The 21,893-nt window shown below is 45.3% G+C and overlaps 3 protein-coding genes across 3 annotated transcripts; 1 reads left to right on the top strand and 2 right to left on the bottom strand.

Moving 5' to 3' along the window:
- Window positions 1–107: 107 nt before the first annotated feature.
- On the bottom strand, window positions 108–12,792 carry map3k2 (mitogen-activated protein kinase kinase kinase 2). The gene is made up of 17 exons (XM_008294841.1): window positions 12,487–12,792; window positions 10,417–10,489; window positions 9,784–9,902; window positions 9,631–9,671; window positions 9,454–9,553; window positions 9,251–9,364; window positions 8,813–8,909; window positions 8,596–8,726; window positions 7,769–7,848; window positions 7,517–7,581; window positions 7,291–7,383; window positions 6,876–7,115; window positions 6,651–6,799; window positions 6,435–6,566; window positions 5,662–5,791; window positions 5,389–5,566; window positions 108–3,796 (listed from the first exon to the last, which is right to left on the bottom strand). Exons 2-17 carry the CDS (start codon window positions 10,469–10,471, stop codon window positions 3,577–3,579), a joined length of 1,944 nt encoding a protein of 647 aa, XP_008293063.1. The 5' UTR covers window positions 10,472–10,489; window positions 12,487–12,792; the 3' UTR covers window positions 108–3,576.
- A 1,996-nt stretch (window positions 12,793–14,788) lies between these two features.
- Window positions 14,789–19,374, top strand: LOC103366963 (small ubiquitin-related modifier 1). The gene is made up of 5 exons (XM_008294839.1): window positions 14,789–14,900; window positions 15,267–15,341; window positions 16,043–16,120; window positions 16,277–16,348; window positions 17,250–19,374. Exons 1-5 carry the CDS (start codon window positions 14,889–14,891, stop codon window positions 17,316–17,318), a joined length of 306 nt encoding a protein of 101 aa, XP_008293061.1. The 5' UTR covers window positions 14,789–14,888; the 3' UTR covers window positions 17,319–19,374.
- LOC103366964 (claudin-3-like) lies at window positions 18,577–20,961 on the bottom strand. Its single transcript, XM_008294840.1, has one exon. It carries the CDS (start codon window positions 20,880–20,882, stop codon window positions 20,196–20,198), a length of 687 nt encoding a protein of 228 aa, XP_008293062.1. The 5' UTR covers window positions 20,883–20,961; the 3' UTR covers window positions 18,577–20,195.
- Window positions 20,962–21,893: the final 932 nt, after the last annotated feature.

Genomic DNA, 21,893 nt, shown 5'->3' with positions numbered 1-21,893 from the left:
TTTATGTTCAGAATGTTCTGAATTATGCATGTGGATCTGTCACTGGGAGCTCATTTGTTGGAAAACAAACACACAAATGTGGGTATAAAACACACGCTCACCCCCCGTGAAATAAATATCTTTTATTGTTGTCATCATCATAGTCATAATTGCTGTAATTATGAACACAGAGCTGTCGCAATACTCCAGAATTTTGCCAAAAAACAGCAACCATTCAACGGCACCGCTGCGTCTCTCAGGACCCAACCATGCATAAAATCTCCCATTTAAAAAAAAGTAAAATAAAAAATATATATTAAAAAATTATGCGTACCACTGATATACAGATCTGATATAAACAGGCGTATTGGTCACAAACCAATTAGAATTATAAACATGGCTTCTTTTACAATACACAGAACAAACAGGTGGGATATAAGTGTACTTTTCCTTTAAAAAAAAAAAAAAGAAAGGCGTACAATTTAATTTTATACATTTGTACATGATTTTTTTATTTTATTTTTTTTTTAGATTTTTGTGTTAAATTCATTTTATAGTCATTTTAATGTTCTCATCCCCCTACAGTCAGAATGCTCAAGGCATTTCGGGCGCAGTGTCCAATGAGCACAATCTGCAGTAAATGCACAAACACACAAACATCTCGCGCACACACACAATCGTACACAACACACACACACACACACGGGAGTGGCAGCAGTGGCTTTAGACACTAAAGAGAGAACTACAGGTGTATCTTGGCGTTTGCAGGTGACAAATACTGGTACCGAAGAGTTAATCCACTGTGGTGAACGAGGCCACCTGACGGCAAAAATGACACGTTACATTCATGTAAAGGTTAACCGAACCATCCACACACACACACACACACACACACACACCTGCTCTCTCTCTCTCACACACACACACACAGTAAAAATAAAAAAAAATAAAAAAAACAGTCTTTTAAATGTGCAAAGAAAAGGTCGCTGAACCGAGCTGCACGAGCGACGAGGAGCCGTGAAAAAGCATCAGTGAATAATCGATAGTGCATAATGGTAGTGCGTATCAAGGTTTACCAGTGCTGGCGGCGTTCCAAGCTCCATCTGTACCAGACAGGTCACTGTCGGCCGCCTCAAACTCAATACAACCACGAATGCTTCCATGACGGGATCCCAAGCGATCGCTTCCTGTTGTGGTACCGCGGTGAAAATGCATAATGTGAGGGCTCCACCACCTGTGTGGACGTACCGGCTTCGCGTTCGTTCATTACCACAGAGCAACAGAACCTCGTGGACCAGTTTAAGTGCCTTCAGAGAACATGGTGTGAAGGAATCCACCTCCGCCTGCCTTTAAAGGTGCAATCAGTCAACCCTTTAGCAGCACCTAGTGGCCACCGGAGGGAACTACAACAACAGTTGGTTTAGTCGTACCAAAGTCTGGTCGCTTTAAGGCTGATGTATGCGTTGCGCAGTGAGTGCCACAAACTAATTTCACGTACCGTCACAACCCTAACGTTTCATCGAGGAGCTAGCAGCGAAAAAAACACCCAGTTCACAACTTCAGCTTCAGTTTATCGGCCTCGAAAGATTTTGGAAACCAAAATATTAAAAAAAGAAAGAAAGAAAAAAATTACGATTGCACCTTTAAAAGCAGAAATATTTCCATCACCTGCTCTGCAAAAAAAAAAAGTTCAACTTCAGATATCGTCTGTTTATGAAACCGTGGAGCGAAACGATTCAGATTCTTCTGCTGATATTTGGGAATATTTCGGGCGTGTGTGATAAATAACGACTTCTTCAGTGTGGGACAGTTTGAGCAACGACTGTTTGATCGGCTGCTGACGAAACATTAATTCTCTACAACAAAAACAAGATGAGCCGACGATTATTAAAATAAAAAAAAGACGAGGTGGTCCTGCTGTCCGGTGTGTGCATAGAGTCGATGCTGTGGTTTGGCTAAAGTGACGAGTTGACGTGGATGCATCTGATTTGGCAAGAAGAGCGACTGCAGTGCTGACTGCTGATGAGAACGAAGCGCTGTGAGACTGTAAACATGTTCAGGTGAGTCTCACCTGCGGGAGAGCTGAAAGCCAACAGAGAGCAGGACGTCCGACACGACATGGCACCGCCACGGAGAACAGGAAGCAGGAGGAGACCGGCCGGCTGAACGGGGAGCAGCGCTTCACGTCGGACGCTTCAGTTTGAAATTAGACGGACGACAGAGCGACTGAGAGCTTCTGATAGACGTCGAAGTGGTTCGTCGTGTACGGAGACGGAAAAATTCAAGTAGTGAACAACTGGTTTTTTGCAGATATTTGAGCAACTTATGACCGTCAGTTGTTTCCTCCTCAATTCAAAGGTTAATTCTTCAGCCCGATCTTGTCTTCCATGTTTTTACCTTCAACAGCAGATGTTCACAGAAGCACAACTTTTACTGCTCGATCACTTATTAAACCCTCAATCTCATGTTTCAGGATGGGATTCTTTCCCCTCACACACCCTGCGACTGAAACGAAACGCTCTGCCAGAGTCTGAGCTGCACGAGAACCAATAAAAGCCAACGTTCACCCGCTTCTTAATCCGCCCGGACGAGAGCTGAACCAACCGGACGCCCAGGACTTTGAGAAGCTGCGGGAGAAGAACGAGCGAGCCTCCTCCTTCGCCTCGACACCAGCACGGCAGGCTTTTCGAACAGAAGGTCTGAGGGATATTTGGTTGCCAGCCAGAGGAGCTGGTACAGCAGGCAAACGAACCGGATGAGCTGAGGTGGGATCAGGACGACCCCTGCTCAATATCACGAGTCCCTGTTGCAGAAAAAAGGCAGAAACGGACGTCACGGCTGAACTGAGATCAGCTGCTTTTGGGCTAAACGGTGCGAAGGCAGTTTATCCGGGAGGCAAAACAACTCAAGACTCATTCCTACACTGCGTTTAAAAACAGAAAAGGCACACGGCAAAGAACGAAGATGGGGGTTGAAGAGGAGGAGGAGGAGGAGGAGGCGGACACGAAAGCAGAGCTTGATCGGAAAAACAGAGCGGACAAAGACGAGGGATGAGGGCAGGCGAGTGGAAACTTTTCGGGGAGTGTTCTCTGCATCTGGGGTTTCGTTTCGTCTATAGCAGCGGGCCCAGGTCATCGCCGTCGCTCTGGGTTTTGGCAGGAGACTACATTCTGGGGTCGGGTCAGCGAGATGGGGGGGCGGGGCCACTCCAGAGTCAGGCATCACTTCCTGTAGGTCCACAACACCGACACACTCCGAGAGAGAAACCGTACAAACATAAAAAAGGGAGACGTTTTTCCAAAGAGTCGTTTTTCAGGAGGAGGCGCTCGACCCCTCCGTGTCCCAGAAATTAAGGTGCAACTTGCGGAGAAAAATAAAATAAAAATTCATGTCCTCTATGGCCGTCTCATACAAACAGAGACAGGATGTTCAACCGCCTGCACACCCCACCTTCCTCTGGCAGCCAGTTCGTCCTGGTCCAATGTGGCCTCAGCGTGAAGGTGGAGGGGGCGGAGTCAGAGGCGGGACCGCCACATCAGGTAAGGCCGTGTTTGGCAGTTCGGCAGGCGGGCGGGCGGGCGGGCGGGGGGTTAAAACTTAATGTACAAAGATGTGCCTCAGTAGCTCATCTGCAGACGGCCGCTGCTTCGTCTCCACGAAGATCCGTTTGAGAAACTCTCGGCAGTGGTCCGACACGTGGGCGGGCAGAACCGGGTTCGTTGGCTGGGTGGCGATTTTAAAAATGGCTGCCATGGCCTCAAACTCCGCCCACGGGGGTCGCTGTGTCAGCATCTCCACGACGGTGCAGCCGACACTCCTGCAGGCAAAACACAGAGAGTTACAATCAGCACGAGCAAAGGAGGAAGACAGAAGAGCAGAGGAAACATCACGGTCCGAATTCAACAGCGTGACGTGTTTAACTCGTGGTTTTGTGTCAATCAGCAGCTGCGGTGGCCTCGTCCACACGTAGCAAAACAAACAAAGCTATTATTCTACGATTCGACCTGTCATTCACACTAAAGCGCAGATTCACGGCATTAAAAACGATTCTTTCAAAAACCTCCGACCAAAGTGATAACTTGGGAATCCTCCGTTCATGCGTCTGTATGTGTTTCGAAACGTCACTGACTGCAACAAAATATGTTCTCACGTCACATATACGACCTGCGTTTACATCAGAAACAGCGTGGACGCCCTCGGACCTGTGTTGTCTCTGGTCCAGGCCTAGATACCGCTCCATATACAAGAACACAGGCGAAGGACGGTTATTATACGAGAGGCGGAGGCTTACTCTGATTGGACGGGATCTGGGGAACTACTGCCACCTAAAGCTTTGGCAGCTTATGAATGTGCTGAACAACACACGTGTGCAGTTCGGTGTGGATGATTTTTTTCTAAAAACGAGGTGGTGTGTCGGGGGGAGGGTGTTCAGTTTAATAAAAACCCCGCTACGTGTGGACAAGGCCTCAAACTTCATGTGGAGGATCACCGTTGGGGAGGAAAGGCGGGTCTGCAGCGACCACCAAGAGAAGAAACTGCAGCTGTCACAGTGAAAGATTTCCACAACCACAGACGGTGCATCAGCATGCTCCTTGTTTTCTTCAACATTCACGTGGTGGTGCAGTTAATTCATCCGTCCAGGTTCGGATCATCAAGGCAGAGCTCCACCTTAAGTTCAGAAGCAGATGCTCCAGCTGTGCTTGGCCACAACAACACAATCGTCGGTTTCCACCATCTTTCCCGCTGAGTTCGTTTCCTTTCTTCCCAAAAATGAAATTCAACAGCTGCTGTTTTGACGCACACAGGAGCGTTGCAGGAGCGTTGCAGGAGCGTTGCAGGAGCACTGGGAGCAGAGCATCGCTGCACAAGGAGGCCACTTTTACACGGACGACAGCCGCATTAAAATCAGACCCAGCTGTTGATTTTTAAAGGCACCGTCGCTGAAATCTTTGATGGCACGTCCTGTTTCTGTGCAGCGAGAAACAAGGATTCGGGGATGTTCTGATAACAGGTTTTTGGGCCCAGTTCATTCTGACGTCAGCTCCACACCGACATTAATTTCTGTTCTTGTTTACAAAATGTGATTCTCTGAGCTTTTATGCATTTATTATGTATTAACATTTTCAGTCGAAAGCTAAATATGAGCAGATTTCAGATGGAGTTCAGAAGGTTCACGATCAACTCTTTTGGAGGAAAAGCAGATGAATCACTTGTAAAAGATGCATCTCGGACACAAAGCTTGATACAAACATGAATAAATACGTCTGATAAGTGAACGTGACGTTTTTTTTTGGAGCTGTGTGGATCCTGAATCCAAGTTAACACCACTTTCAAATCCTATTTTACTTCCTTTTTAGCACTTTTCTACTCTCTAAGAGGCACGAGGTGGAATAAACTGAGTGCTCTCACCAGATGTCAGCCTTCCTGCCGTAACCTTCCCCACTGATCACCTCTGGGCTCATCCAGTAAGGAGTCCCGGTCACCGACTTGATGCCTGTTCCCGACAGACAGATGGTCTGCAGCCGCCGGCTCGCCCCGAAGTCTCCGAGCTTCACGTTGCCCACGGAGTCGCGGAGGATGTTGGCCCCTGAACGGAGGACAGAAACTCATTGCTCTACACCGTCTGCAGAAGATGCTGCGTTTCTGTTTCAACACTCGGCGAGAAACGGAACACTAAGCCACCTTTGATGTCCCTGTGGACGATCATGTTGCTGTGCAGGTAGGAAACCCCCTCCAGGATCTGCCGAGTGTAGCGGCGCGTCACGTTTTCCGTCAGCGCTCCGTAAGACTTCAGCTGGTCCTTGATGGAGCCCTGAGAGATTCATCAGAAACATCACAGTTATGATAAGTACATGTTTGATGAACCAGAAAGAAAATAAAAAAAGACTTTTCACACCCCTAATGACCACTGTAGGCTTAAAACCGATCACATAACTCTGCTTAAACACCATAAATATCTGAGCAACATGGAAGTTTAGGCTTTAGCTTTGGCGCGAGTAATAATTCACATCAAATAAATGAACACAGTAAATAATAAATGAGCACTAAGGCTGCAGAATTAAGTGGCTTTTAATCACCATGAGGATTCTGCACAAAGAAAACAGTCCGTGTAGACACGAGCGCTTGCTTTTAAAGCAGGTAAATCTGACATCAACGCTCCTCACTTCACTCTTTTCGAGCAGTAAAGACTGGAGGCTTCTCTGTGCACCTCGCTAACGTTTGCTGTTAGCATGTGAGGCATTTAGGGAACATCAGTAAATTATACTGTCTGTCCATCAGCAGATGTTGTCTGTTTCGCCTCCAGGAGAGGAAGGGCTGCGTGTTTCCAGTCTTGTTCTGATGCAAAGATCTGAACACTGTAGCACAACAGCTGCTCTGCTTGCTTCAGGATAAAAGCAAACACAAATAACAACAAGCACGTCGGCCATAAGCATGCAGGCCCGCTGAGCGCTCACCCCGGGCATGTACTCCATAAAGATGGACAGCGTTCGCTCCATGGTGTCCCGCAGACAGCCGTAGTACTGGACGATCCGCTCGTGGCACAAGTTCTTCAGCAGCTGGATTTCACACTCTAACGCGCTCACCTCCTGCAGGACGTAAACAAAGAAAACATCGCTTCAATCTCTTCCTGTCCAGTTCTAACACACGATAACGGCTCAGAAGCCACATACCTTGCTGGTCTCGGGACTCTCTGGGTCAAACTGGACCTGTTTGACTGCCAGTTCCCGTCCAGTGTCGGCGTCGTAACACAGGAAAACCCGACCAAACGCGCCCTGGCCCAGAAGCTTCCCCAGCCGCCAGTTGGTCGGAGCGCGAGGAGCTAAACACAAACAGAGGTCAGGTATCGGAGGAGACGTCTGGCTCAACGGCTGCATTCAAACCGTACGAGGACTCACAGCGGCTGGGCGGGCTGATGTCCATGACCGACAGGGTGGGAGCGGCGGTCGGGTTGGGGTTGGGCTCGATGTCGCTGCCCCTCCGCGGCCTCCTGGCGGGCCCCGGGGCCTCCTCCAGGTCGGGGGTGAAGACGCTGCTGCCGCTGCTGGTGCTGGGCGACTGCTCGGTCGGGCTGAAGCTGACCGGCGAGCGGAAGCCGTGGACCTGCGTTCGCCGGGCGCGAGGGAAAGTCTTCCTTCCTGCAGGGACAATCAGAAACAGTTTGTGTTCAGTCTGTGTAGATTCTCAGTCAGAACAGTGATGCTACTCTATCAGTAAGAAACAAACATCATCCTCAGAGAAGAACCTACAAGAAAAGTCCTGGAAGTATGTTTGCATCCCACTGACAGAATGAGGCAGAAAATAATGACCCACCATCACTGTAGTCCTGAAGGCCGAAGGGAATGCCGTAGCGGCGAGGATACGTCCCTCCTTTCCCCGACTTCTCGAACACGGGGATGTCGTACTCTGCAGAGGAAAGGAGGGCGGTTCAATGAAGAGCAGCGACACGCAGCTGCTGCAGGCGGGTGATTTAACTTGTTCTAGCTACAGAGGTCGTGTTTTTAGATGTGAAAAGGACTCATTTTAATACTGAGGTTACCTGTAAAGTCCTGGTGGTTGTCGGGGTAACTCTGAGCTCTGGGCATCCTGGACTTGGGGTAATCACTGTGCAACACAAACACAAAGCAACGATGAGCATGTGGCTGGATTTCAACCTTCTACATTCTGCCTCTCCTCATCTCATGACCTGTACGTGTGTTTTCTTGTGATGCAGATCAGCTGATACTCATTAAATGACTCAGACTGTAGCAGCATTTTCAACAAAACAACAAAAACAAAAAAGTGGCCTGACCTGTCCAGTGGGCTGTCTAAAGAGGGACAACTCCCAGACGCAGAGTTCTCCGGACTGCTCATCGACAACGGATCCAGCATCTGAAGAAAAAGGAGGAAAAAGAATCAGAGGAAGAAACTCACACGCGTCGCAATCCTCCGCTTGGAAGAACTTCATGTAAGCCTGGTCCGAAATAACACAAATAAATGGACTTTTCTGCAGCGTTCAAACCTTTACAACCTACAAAACATGAAAAACACACTTTTCTCCCCACAGACCTGCAGCAGTAATTGCTTCCAGGCCACTTACAGTAAAGCAGCAGGGACTCTAGTGAGGTAAGGACGTTAAATAAACTGCCTGAAGGGACCACGCTGACCTGCGCACCAACGTCTTTACGACCACGCTTGCATGTGCGGAAGATGCTTTAAGTAGTAATTAAAGAGCCGTAAACGCACCCACGACGTGCCCTGCTTTGTGCTCCCGGCTCTGTTTCAGTGCTTATCAGGGACTCAACATTTCCTCCAGATGAACCACAAAACCCTTTAGGACGACAGTGAATTCACCAGCGCGTGACTTGAGCAGCCAAACAAAACAACACTTCCTCCCGTCGACGGATTTCCTGGTTAAACAGCTGCTGCAAAGTCCGACGTCGCAGCCAAAACACCGCGTCACAAACTAAGCTTCCTGAAAATGTACTGTGGAGCCAGAATGTGCGACAGTTTTCATTGACTTGAGCTCATTTCAGCCCAGCTATGATGTAAAAACTAAAACAAGAAGCGTCGTCAGAGCGTTCAATCATCGCGGTTCTTCCTCTTTGTAATAAACTCGGCCGTCCAGGGCGGTGGTACCTGGTCCATGCTCTCAGGGATGAACTCGCCCTCGCTGTTGATGCTGGTGAAGGAGCCGTTCCTCGCCACCTGCTGGAGAGCGTCGGGAATGTATCCTGGAGGAGGAGAGCTGCGGTCTGTTGAGTGGGAACCTGAGGACGGTCGGAGAGAATCTGGTTCATTTCTAATTCCTAAATTTTGAGTTTTCTTCAAAGGTTGATGGCGAGACATTACCCACCTATCAAAGCCAGCATGCTCTTCTTGTCCGCGACCCTGAATCCCGTGTTGTCCAGCTCCTCGTGGGACGGCAACAGGTCCATGTTGGAGGAAGAGTTCTGGAGGAGCAACGACACGAAACTCTTAGTCGATATATCGATGGCTGTCAAATGATGTCAGCAGAACAAATCAAGTAGGAGAAATTCTAATGCTTTGTTTTGTGCCTGAACGTTCAGGTAACCTCTGAAGCTAAAACAATCTCCTATAAAAAGATTTTAAATGTTTATGGATTCAAGTATAAAAACACGTCTTGTCTCAGCCCAACTGTTCGATTCGTCACTAAAACACAGAAAAAAAAAAAAAATCAAAGCAGCTTTTCTTCACATGCGCGTGTTGTGTTTAAGTGTAAAAGTCGGGATTAAAATCATTCCCGAGGATCTTCTCGTGGGGTCTGTCTGACCTGAGAGGACATCTGGAGCACCAGGAGGATCTTCAGGCTCTTCATGTGAACGCTGCGATCCAGCAGCTCTACGGCCTTGTCCAGGTCGTCCTGAGTGGTCAACGGAATCACCAACTGCAAGAGGAAAACAAGACGTAGCGCACATGTCAGTCTTTCTAAGATTTAACTCAATACGCATTTCAAAGTGTGTCCAGGATCTGTACCTCGTTGTTCGTGTAGTGAAGGTCCATCGTCTGGCCGAAAGCCACTTTGGCTTTCGCCCTCAGGTCTTCCAGCTTGACGGGTCGAGGAAACTGCAAGATCCTGCAGAGAACAAAGGTCAGAGGTCAGGAGGAGCTGCACTGACAGCATGACCGTGATGACCCTGAACTAAACCTCACCTCTTCTCCCCTTTGAACTCGAACTTCACTCTCACATCGTTCTGTTGGAAAGAGAATCAAGTTCAGCAACAAAACACCACAAAAACAGCTTCTCCAGGATGTTGAGCATCAAGGTTTTGTTAACTTCTGCTCCTCAGGATTTAGATCATGTACCTGATTCTTGGGCGAGGAGGCTTTGGGTTTGCCCAGGTCCGGCAGGAACATGGCAGGACGGCTGGAGCGGTGCAGTTCGGCCAAGTCCTGCATGATCGAGTTCAGCGCCTCCTGCTCATCTGCAAGACGACGGGAGTTTGGTTTATTGAACGCATTTCATTGTTAAAACTGATCAAACCGATGATGGAAAAGAAAATTACTGAAGAAAAACTGGACAGTGAGATGAAAAAAACCAAACTGCACACAGCTGCATTGCAAAAGATTTACTTACATCTAACACACATGTTAAGTTCTTTTCAGTCTAATTCCTTTTGTGAATTTGAGTTGATTTAACTGATATTGGAAGAATCCAAGTTATTCTTCACAACAACGAGCGACGTTGCCTTCGCCTGAAGAGTTTTTTCTCTTCAAGAGCTAAACACATATAAAAGAACTACTTCTGTTATCTGCGGTAGCAACACATTACAGGCCACTTAGACTTAAGCCCAGAACACAAAGGATCAGTGTGAGGCAAAGATGTCAAAGAACCATTGTTGGAGGAGAAAAAAAACATTCCTTGAGTTGTAGGTCTGACAAAAGATAAGGCTGGCTCACTGCCAAGCAGAAACACGACCTCCAAGCACACATACGTACCCATCATCATGGCACGGCGATTGACCCAGGAGGCCAGGAAAGAGGATTCTCCCATCAAAGGGATTCCTTTCTCCTGTAACAGCAGAAAGACAACATAAATCCTGACATGCAGTTGACTGGGACACAAGCTAGAAGAGCTGCTGACTGATCAGCAGATCTGTAAACACCGGGCCAGAGGTTTCGTGAGCTGGCTACGATGTGGGGCAAATAAATGGTAACCACGGGAACTGAACATCTTTCTTATAGTATCTTTATAACTGCCACAAAACGCGAGCCGAGTTGTCAGGATGGTGTCATTACAGCGACCTGCAGAGCAGCAGGAGGGCGAGCTGTTGCTTAAATCTCCAGCTGGTTTTCTGCATCATCTCAAAAACAAACTTTGAGCAGAAATACTTCCTGAGGGGAAACTCGGTTTCTGCAGCAGAAAGAGTCAAGTTACCGCCACCATAAATACACATAAATAAGCAAAAATATACAATAAGTAAAAATAAACAATAAGAAAACGTAAAATGCACAATAAGGAAGTGACATTGTCCTACTTGACAAACTCAAAATAAAGACGTACTTTGTGGTAACCTAAAGATAAAAGACGTATATAAAGTGTTTTACGTGCAGTGCAAATCACACACTCACATGCTAATTACTTTATTATTATTATTTGTCTTAATTACCGAGCTGATTAGTTTACAGTAAACACGTCTCACTATGATGCAGGCTGATTTATTAAGTAATGATATATACGGTTTACAGCACATCACTGAGAAGGTCGTGTGTGATAATACGGGGTTTGAAGTTAATTTAGTCAAAACCGACGTTGCTTTCCTGTTTGTTGTTTTCGTGCCGTTTCTCAGATGATTTCCCAGAACAATCCGTGTACCACTGAACTAAACAGAACCACTGTTACTTCTGTGAGCCTAAGAATGAGTGTTTACGCCGCCAGCACCGCGTTAAACTCAATGTTCTGTTGGAGGAGATTTAATCCACATCAGTGACTGTAAAAGTTATCACAGTCTTTACTGAAAAAGTAGTGAACACTGTAAAAATGTCCGTCCGGCACTAACACAATCGGAACAACGCAGTCTGAAAAGCAGAAGATGCCATGTGAATGGATTGTACATTAAATTATTGCAGTATTTTTTATTTTTTTTTGCAGTGACATGCAATCAACACAATTCTGTAACTGGTTGAGTTCAAGCTCCTTTATGATCATTTAAACTGTTCTGCATGCAAACTCTTGACCGGCGCAGTTATTTACAGCTGCAGCTCTCTGATAAAGAGGACAACAAAGGTTAACCATTCCATAAACCTGGATGTATAATTAACACAGTCAGATAAACAGAGGAGGCATCATTTCTCTAACACAATCATCACTTAGTTTTGATTATGTTGGTTATTAGTGGTGTCCAGCACAGACATTGACAGTTTGAACAAAATGAATTGAAATTTAAGTTGAGATTCCTTCTGCTGATTTAGAGTCTATAGGATATTGGTGATGAGATGTATTGATAATCACTGATTGATTACTGCCTGCGACTGAATTCAAGTTGATGCTAGAGCTGTGATATTTCCAGGGGATGTTTAATATGTTTCCAACAGATAACTCTGCGCTGGCTAGTAAAAGATCCAATGCCACTGGTGACAGCAAAGTTGATACCAACAACACTGACAGCATTATGGCCTCCTTTGCTCGATAATTAGCTAGCTTTAAATTAACTTGCTAGCGTTAGCGGAGTAGCCCCTGCAAGCTAACAACTGTTGCTAGCCAATTTGACATTTGAGACGGTGCCAAAATGTGCTTAATTAACAATATGTCGCCTTGAAATATAAACTAGAACACGCTCAGCGACACATACAGAGCTGCTACGGGAAGCTAGCTGGCTAGCGTTAGCCGAGAGTTGCGCTTCCAGCTAGCTGTCAGAGCAGGGAAGTTGACAAGCTAAGCTAATGCTAAAGTTGACTGCTAGCGGCGTAGCTATTCAAAGCTCGCCTGCTGTGCACGGCCGTAAAAAAACGCCATCAAACGAACAAACGCCACGTTTGAAAGGCAGCGTTTCATGTTCGTCCTCTTACCTGGGGGCTGATTGGGTTTGTGTTCACTTCCTCATCCACAGGGCCGGTGACAGGAGCCCCGGGCCCTGCGGAGAGCCGCTGGAGGAAGCAGAAGTTTGGCAGTCCGCTCCCAACTTCACTCGAGTCCTGCTGGGCCACGACGACGAGGCCCGATGTCTGTCAGGTTGGCCCGCTAGATGCTTCCAGTGAGAAAAACGACACGATAGCGACTCGTCCGCCAAAGTATCTCCGTGTTCGAGCGGTTACGAAACAGCGCATTTAATCGACCGCTTTCATTTTGTTGTACTTTACGGGCAGGTTAACGGTAGCTTCGCTCGCTGTTGACCCCACAGCTGCGTCAAGCGTACGGGTGTTGGATAAATAATTTCCGGAGGTGTCGCGGTATTGCTGACAAAATAAAAGCATGAAATATCCCATACTATAAAAAAGCACAGCGGATATTTTATGTCGACAGGAGGGGACCGGAAATGTTCCTTTTTATTTTGGTGATAGCGGCAGGTCTTAACCCCCAGCCGCGTTGGAAGAGTCCAACAAAAACACAGTGTGTGATGTCAGAGAAATGTGTCGGTTTCCTGGATTACGACCGAAAGCTGTCAAATAAATACCTTCGACATATTTCATATGCTTTTAATTCACATAACACGATGACGATCCCGGTATTTTACTGACAACTTTTGCTCCCATGACTGCCCGGTTATGATATTATTCATGTTTTTCCATGTGGATGAATGAGGGTACACTTATATGTCTAATAAACTTGATGCATGATCATTTAAAAGGCCTATAATCTGTTGTCACTCACAAACACATGCATAAAACAAGTCTGCATTTCCAGTGATTATCTGCACCAATGCCATACTTGAATCACATGTTTAGCTATAAATGTTATTGATGTAAATAATCAAATAATGTGCCCTGTGGAAGGCAGCAGGAAATAATTTAGTAGGAATCTGTGAATAGAACACCCGCTGTGAAAACATGCACACTGAATTTAATCATTGTGTACATTAAAAAAAAAAAAAACATCTCTCACAGCTTTAAATTCATAAAACCTGTTATGCAAAACGCACTGGTTCATTTTAACACAACTAATAACGTGTATGTATGAATGCTATGCAAGATGGTTTATGATCAGATTTATGTGCAGAATTTCAATGTATGCAAGTCATATTTCTGTGATTATATAAGAAACAAAGAAATATCTTTTTTTTTTTTTAAATAATAATAAATAGATAAACACAAAATAGGTTAAAAAAATGAAGAAGAAGAAGAAGCTTAGTTCCAAAATTAGCCAATAGTCCCTGTATTTAAATTATTTGGGGTAGTAGCCATAAATAATAACACTGTGGAGCCTAGATATGAATCATAATCAGATAAAGTTGTATTTTCTATAATTCTTTGTGGAATTTTAATCGGTAATATTCAACTTTCTCAACTCCAAATATTTAAACTCGTTAGGTTATTTTGTAACGCCAATCTTATTCTCTTATAGAAAATGCGTGAACGTGCTGAATAAACAACAATAAATTGAATTAAGTGAGTTTTGCTCTTGTTTTAGATTTTCTTTCTTTGTGCAGTTTCATTGTGCACGTGGTTGTTGTTGCATTTGGAATCAGTGATGGAAAATAAAACAACAAACAAACAAAAAACTAAATCATAGCATTAAAACTTTAAATGAAAGATCCAGGAAGTACTTGGCTTTGTTGGGTTTCTGTGTATTTTTGTTCTGACTTAGTCAGGTTACCGTACACAATAAATACTACTGAGTGGCTTCAACCTTAACATCTGAATTAGTTAGATATAATACTTTCATCACATATATCTATTATCCTTAATATGCATCATAATGAGGTACAATTGTATTTTATATAATTCTTTTAAGCCACAGTAGATGGTCTTTGCTCACTATTTAAACTTGTTAAATTCACTTTTTATTTAAAAAAAAAAAAAAAAAACAAAACTTAAATCTGCTGTATTGACAACAATAAATTAGATTAACAGATTCTAAAAAAACCCAAAAACATTTGGATCAGACTTTGCATTTGGAATCAGTGTTATTTAGTCAACGGTTTGTGACTTTTTGATTTTTATACTTAAGACGGTTGAAATCAATTAAAATAAAATATGGCATAAATTTATAAGTATTAATTTAATAAATACGTGTTTATGTGTGTATTGTAAATAAGTTAACTATAATAATTTTATTTCCGTTTTAGACTCGAATGCTTTCGGTGCTGCCGCCGTCTGACGGTGTGTTTACGGACGCTGTGGAGATAAACGCCTGTCGCTGCGTCACTTCCGGTTGCTGTCGAAGCCTCATAACATCCAACAGGAGCTGCGGTTGAGAGCTAGCGCTGCATCTATTGTCAGGACGTTTTTCACCGCAGACAGACAACGGCAACATGTCAGATACGGTGAGACGGGAGCCGCGGGGAGTCGCACTTGTTTATTATCAAGACGAGACGGAGGAAAAGCAGCGCAGCGTCCCGGCGGTCGCTGCCTCGGATCTGGTTATCTAACATGCTAACCGTTAGCTCATGTAGCTTCAGGCCCACAACTCCCAGCTTATTTAGCTGCTAGCTGCTAGCTTCGCTTTCTAGTTTATTTTTCAAAGTTCTGCCGTTGAATAACGAACCCAGGCAGCATTTTAAAACCGACCCAGTCAGGATTCAGTGTGAATGTGGGTAAAACTGAGCCTTCAGGCCTGTTTGAAAGGTGTGCTGCGTTCAGGTGTTTGCTGCTGCTTCAGTGTTTTGTGTGTTTGTTGTTGTTTATTTTAGGAGACAAAACCATCCAGCCAAGACGGGGGGGACAAGAAGGATGGAGAGTACATCAAGTTAAAAGTGATTGGTCAGGTGTGTAGGCATGCACTGGATATTGATTATTAATGTATTGCTCATCTGTTATCCACAAATGTGGCTGTTTTACCAATGATTTGATTTTCAGTTGAATGATCCAGTAAATATGTGAACACTGGTCCTAGATGTCATGTGTAAGCTGTACATGTTATAGTCGGCCTGCACCGTAGAAGTTTAGTTGCCATAATATACGCAAAAAGGTTCTATTCAGTCAGACAGTATTGATTATTAGAGCTGCTTTCCTGCACACAAGTCTTTAAACATACACGTATGCAGTGTTCGTCTTTATCGGATGTAATTCTATTTAAAAGAAGCAAATTAAACCAGGTATCTCTGACAAAAAAAAGGTGGAGGCCTGTACAGTTGAAGTTCAGATTTAATTCCATTTCAAAGAAGCAAATCAAATCAGGGGATTCTGCCTAAAAAGTGAACTGGAAGGTCGGTACCTGGATCCAGCTGTGACTGCTTGATCATGTATACCATATTTATGAGGTTAACAGGTGAAAGAAATCAAGTATGATATATTTCTAGTCCCTCTGAAGAGAGTGTTTTGTATCTGAAATTAGCGTATTTTAATCATGTAGAGTGTGATTCATCTTTACTTTCTGCCTCCTTTCTTGTTTCTGTCGTTCTCTCGACATCTTACCGTCGTTAAACTGCTCCTGCTGCTCCTCATCACTTCCTGTTTCCGCCCACAGGACAGCAGTGAAATCCACTTTAAGGTGAAAATGACGACACATCTAAAGAAGCTGAAAGAGTCTTACAGCCAGAGACAGGTACGGCGGAAGCACCCCTCGGCCGCTCCCTGTTACTGAATGACACAAGTTTGATTACCGGCCATCGACCGCGCGCTGACAAATAATCAGCTTTTATTACAGTTTGAGCAGAAGGAAGTAGTCGGAGTGATCTTTGATGCACTCTCTTTCTTCCAGGGCGTCCCAGCGAGCACGCTAAGGTTTCTCTTTGAAGGACAGAGAATTGCAGACAACCAAACTCCGAAAGAGGTAAACGTTTCTTTTATGACTTAATAATTAACTTTGCTGACATCCATGCTGATCCAAAGAGACTTCTGTTCACGTTCTGCTCTTCTGTCCCGTCTAAGAAACATCCACTTTTTCCATAACCTCTAAATTTGTAACTGACCCGATTATCCAGAGTACCGTGCGCTACGACGATGACTAGAAGGTCTGACAGTTCAGGAAAAATGTAAAATAGACACTTCAAGTCGTGTGAAACAGGCCTGCAGCTGAATACTGTTGTTGTCGATTTGTGTCGGGGTTTGTTTTCTGAGGAATCGATCAGCAGTTCATCTATCTGTGGAAAAAAATATCGAAAATGCATGTTAGGATGAGAAGGTAGATGTTTACAGATCGCTCTTTTTATTCAATGAGAGGCCAAAACCAAAGCAGATTCAGCTTCGTGCCAAATTTCCTCCTGAAAAATGAAAAAAAATACAGTCAGTTATCAAAACAGCTGCTGGTTTGTGTCACCGATTCGACAACCTCCATCTGCAGCATCTTGCTCACTCATATGAAGTTCTTTACGAGGAAAAGCTTCATTAATAACAGCAGCGACATATTAAGATGATTTTACCAAAGTTTGCACACTTTTAAATTGATTTCAAAAGTCTGGTGAGTTTTTTTTCCGACAGATCTGAGTCATTCTTAGACACACACACAGATTATCAACAGAGGAGGTGAAATATTTTAGCCCACAAACGACACACGTCCACGTGGAGGGAACACAAAGCGGCCTGTCGATGCCACTGTTTCTCATTTACTGACTGTGAAGTGAAAGCTCGCTAACCGTGACGACACTGCAGACGGGTTTGACTAAAAATAGGAAGAAATGTTTGATTGATTGAGTCGAACCGTGAAGCTAAAGCGCGTCTCTTGTGTTTGCCAGCTGGGGATGGAGGACGAGGACGTCATCGAGGTGTATCAAGAACAGACTGGCGGACTTTGGAATGATTAAGCCTCCTGCATTTTTAAACCTTTTTTTTTTTTTTTTCCTTTTTTCTTATTTTGTATTTTATTTTGTATGTATGTACGTATTTTTTTCGTTCAGTTTCAAACCATCTGGATCAAAACGGACTCAACTAGGGCTTCCATGTTGTGAGGGCAGCGAGGCGAACAGGCTGAGGCGAGGCCGAGGCGTCTCCGGTTCTCCGAAGCGCTCGCCGTGTTGAGCGGAGCAGCAGCGCTCAACGGGGGCGTCGCACCCAGAAATTACATAGACGAGCATCTTTTTTTTTTTACTCTGTTTTACATCCCGTCTGTCTGGTCGTGTCAGCAGAGGCAAGTCACGCCATCGATTACTAAACTCCCACTAAAGGAATAGTTCACCCAAAATTAAAAAACGTGCAGCTTTGCTTCAGCTTTCAGAGTAAAAATGACTCACAGCTGCACTCAAGGTCCACAAAGTTCAATATTTACTTGTTAATGTTTGTTTCGGAAGTTTAAGCAGCTAAATTCAATTGATGATACTGAAGATGTCCGAATTTCTGTGTTCTGGTATTAAACTTTGAAGGCCTGGAAAGAAAAGAGTTTCAAGAACTTTGAAAGACTGTGCGTGAAAATGTGGTTTTAAAACTGAATTCATTGGGCTTCTAAGTTTGAGGAAGCTAAAACAAAACCTATCAGCTGGTTCCCAGTTTCCATCTGGAGCCGACAGTGAGTCTTTGTGTTTACGAGGATGCGGGTTGAGCTGACTTTTTAGCGAACGTGGCGTTTCCTGGGCCGAGAGAAGTAACGCTGCTTCCACCGGTAGCCACCTGTAAACGGACTGTCCGGCCTCAGTACGACCACGTGTGAATGTGCCGGAGTTCTCGAAGCAAAATCACCAGCGTCAAACTGCTAATTGGGATTTGATTTAGTCAGACATCTTTGATTATTAGATGGTCAGAAATGACAGAAAAGGGCGTTGATTAAAGTCGAGGAAGTGGATAAACTGACCACATGGGGCCAGATGGAGGTTTCTGGATGCACTGTTCCTTTAAACCCGTATTTGACGAGCTGCCATCATTCTCATCGTTCAGGACATCAGAAAGCAAGTCGGCGAGGCTCTCGTCCTTCATTCAGGGCTTCACTTGGACACAGCGTGGCCTCTTTGTAACGCAAACCCACACCGTGAACGGCAGCGCGTGGACATCTGTGTCTAGATCGGATGAAAGTGTAAAATTCTGGTGATAACTGACCGTCTATGATAATATCTGAAACTCTTTTTTTTTTTCTTTTTTAAATTTTAAATAATCCTTGTGCTTTACTTGTATATGTTGTGTTCAGTATTAGTGTGTTTGAATGATATGCCATGTATCTCTCCGGTGTCGTCTTTTATTTATACTTGGGGGTTTCATTCTGTGACGATATATCAAAGTGTATTCCCGTTTTAGAAATACTTTGCTCACTGACACTCAGTGTTTTTAAACTCAGACGATTCTGTCCTCCAGCAAGAGGTCTGTGCGAAGCAGAAGTGTTTGGGCCGACGCGCTCCGCCGCCGTCAGCTCTGGTTTTTAAAGCTTTTGTGTTTTGGAATGAAACTCCTCATCTGTGTGTGAAGTTCCTCGAGAAGGTTTCGATCAGCCCTGCAGCTGGTTTGATTTGATGTTGATCTGAAGAGAGGGATGGAAGGATGAAATATGCACCACGACGTCGGCGCCGTGGTGGTCGTTTCACTCTTCGGTCAGAGCTGCAGCGGATGATGTTTGAGTCGCACCTCTGGGACGCGAAGGCACCAGCTGACCCGGGATCAGCTGCTCTGCGCGGCTCGTCCCTGCATCTGGAGCCACAAAAGCAAATTGACATGCGAATAATTACACTTTTCTCAAAGAAGCCAAGCGGCCACTTCCCAGAGGTGTGTGCAATAAAAAAAATACCTAAAGATGTCCTTTGAAATATTGCCTCAATTGGATTTCCTCAACCTGTGAGCAGCTCAGGTGACCTGTTCACCGCTGGAGGAACATTGATACAGATGGTTTGAAATTCTGGAGATGAGCTTTTTGCTTTTTTTGAATAAAATATTTAAGAAAAATAAAAACCGTCTGTGCTTTAATTGATCACTTCAGAACCGTTAGCATCGTAGAAACACCTAAACATGCTCAGATGTGCAGTTAGAACATTTTAACATCTTATATGCAAAAATATCTTCAACAATCCTAATGCGGTAGTTTGCATTTTATTTTAATACTTTAGTCACATGAAGCTAAAAGTCTGAACAGAATAAAACCGTAAAACGACCTGTTTTCACGTCAGGATTAAAGTAATGACAGCGACAGAGCATGAATGTGATTCATTTACATGATGAAGGTGCTTTAAGGTGTAAAGATGTTTAAACTCACTTCACATAAGGAGCCTTGAGAAGCTGCAGTTTGTTCTTCATTATGAAATATAAACAGGATGTGACGGCAAAGTGTCAGCGGACAGAACAAAAGCAGTCTGAGCTCAGTTTTAATGTGAAAACAGGCCTCGGTCTACACATAGCAGATCATAACGGAGCACTGTAACTACGTTTGAAGCCACATCTTCACTGCAGCTCCACAGATGACAAATCATCGCTGCTTTCATTTAGTTGAGCGAGTCTGTTTATTTCAGCTGCGGCTTTCCGCCTCTGAAGACACCACGGCGACGGCTTTAGGTTAGTTTGCCGTCGGCCGATGAGTCACTCGCTTCTTCCTCCCCCGGAGAAGAAAAGCAGATGAGTCACTGCAGGAGCTCCAGGAGCCACATAAATACAAGTCAGCGTGTGCAAACTGCAGTTTTTGAAAAGCTGAACGTCTCAATCTGCAGCTCTTCAAGTGTTCAGAACATCCGGATGCGTTTCCTCTGCTGGTGCTGAACATCCCAACGGGCTGATCACAAGCGTTCGTGGAGCTCAAACGCCGGGTTGTCTGTGCCCCGGGGGGTTGTGGGTAACGGTCTGTCCGCCGGCAACCTGTACGAGCAGAAAACGATGCCGGAGACGATCATGAGGACGGTGCCCACCAGCCCCACGCTGATGCCGCAACCCACGTGCTGGGAGACGGGCGCCTCGGGCATCTTGAACTCCGGAGGGAAGCGGATGGTCTGATTGGTCGCCACCGAGCTCAGGTTCCACACGAGAGGCACCAGAGACATGACGGCGGCCAGCAGGCACAGCGCCCCGGTGGCCACGAAGCCCAGCCGGATCGGCGGGTTCTTCTCCATCCCGAAGTAGACGTTCCTCATGACGTAGACGCCGCCGGCGTTCCCACAAAGCCCCACCAGCAGCGAGAGCAGCACGAGCACCTGAGCGGCCGCGATGTCCGGCGGCGTGAAGGCCTCCGTCAGGCCGATGCGGCTGCAGAACATGGCCCTGTAGCCGGGGCTCACCACGGTGTGGCTGTTGAAGCAGGCCCTCCACACGCCCACCCAGGCCACGCCGGAGCTGATCGCCTCCCGGTCCGACACCTGCCACACCCGCCACTGGACGAGTCCCAGAGCCACGGCGGTGAGCGTCCAGCCCACGCAGCCCATCCACAGGGCGCAGAGCTGGGCGTGGGCCGTGTGGGCCAGGTAGGTCATGGCAGCAGGACCACGGGACGAGGTCAAGGTCTGGGGGAAGGGGGCATGCTGGAGATCCAGCAGCTTGTTTACTTCCTTCTTTGGTCACCTGGGTTACCTGGAAAACACCTGCAGCTCCTCTGAGAGAACAGAACACACACACACACACACACACACACACACACACACAGAGAGAGAGAGAGAGAGAACACAACACTTCCTCAGACTGGGCCTTTCATGTGGCTTCCTCTTTTACTAGAACAGAGTCAGTGTGCAGGGATGCTTCCTTTTTCGATAATGTGGCTGTTAGCAGAACCATAACATGCAAAGTGAAGCGTGTTTAAAGGACAACATGCTGCTCAGTCATGTTTACCAGCTGCTGCTCCAAAGACAAAACCCAAAAACCCACCAAACGTTATGATCATGTCTCACTGACAACACATGATGCTGCTCTTTCACATTTCATATTCTTAAAAGCAAACTAAAGACTTTTATCGTCAGGCTTTTGATTGATGATGGATTTATTCAGTTCTCTGTTTATTTACATATTTTAGTCCATTTATTCTACTGTTTATTACTTTTATCATTTCTTACTCTGTTTTTTAAATTTTGACTTTATTTCTCTCTCTTTTATTTTATTGATTTATTTCTTCAGCTTATTTGATCTCATCTGGTGTTTCCTCATGATCTCATCTCTTCGCTGAGCATCACTGAAAACCTCTTTAAGTCACCTTAAAATAAAGGCAACTTGAGACAACAAGCATCTCCATCAGTTATCATCCTGGATGGATTCCTGAATGGGCGCCACCGGCCCTGACAACACGATCAGCTGACGACAAACTGACCAAATAGTGAAGAAAACCAACTGCAAAAAGACAAACGAAGCAAAATGTTCCAGAAAAAAAACAACAAAGGGACACAAAATGACAACAGAGAAGCACAAAACGACCACAAACACACCGAAAACAACCACAAAGTGAAACACAAGTCCCACAAAATAGTGAAAAACGACCACGAAAAGACTCCAGATCA

Source organism: Stegastes partitus, unplaced genomic scaffold (assembly GCF_000690725.1).
Source record: "Stegastes partitus isolate 25-593 unplaced genomic scaffold, Stegastes_partitus-1.0.2 Scaffold1000, whole genome shotgun sequence".
Classification (NCBI taxonomy): domain Eukaryota; kingdom Metazoa; phylum Chordata; class Actinopteri; family Pomacentridae; genus Stegastes; species Stegastes partitus.
The sequence above is the reverse complement of the archived record's forward strand: the minus strand, read 5'-3'. Positions and strand labels throughout refer to the sequence as shown.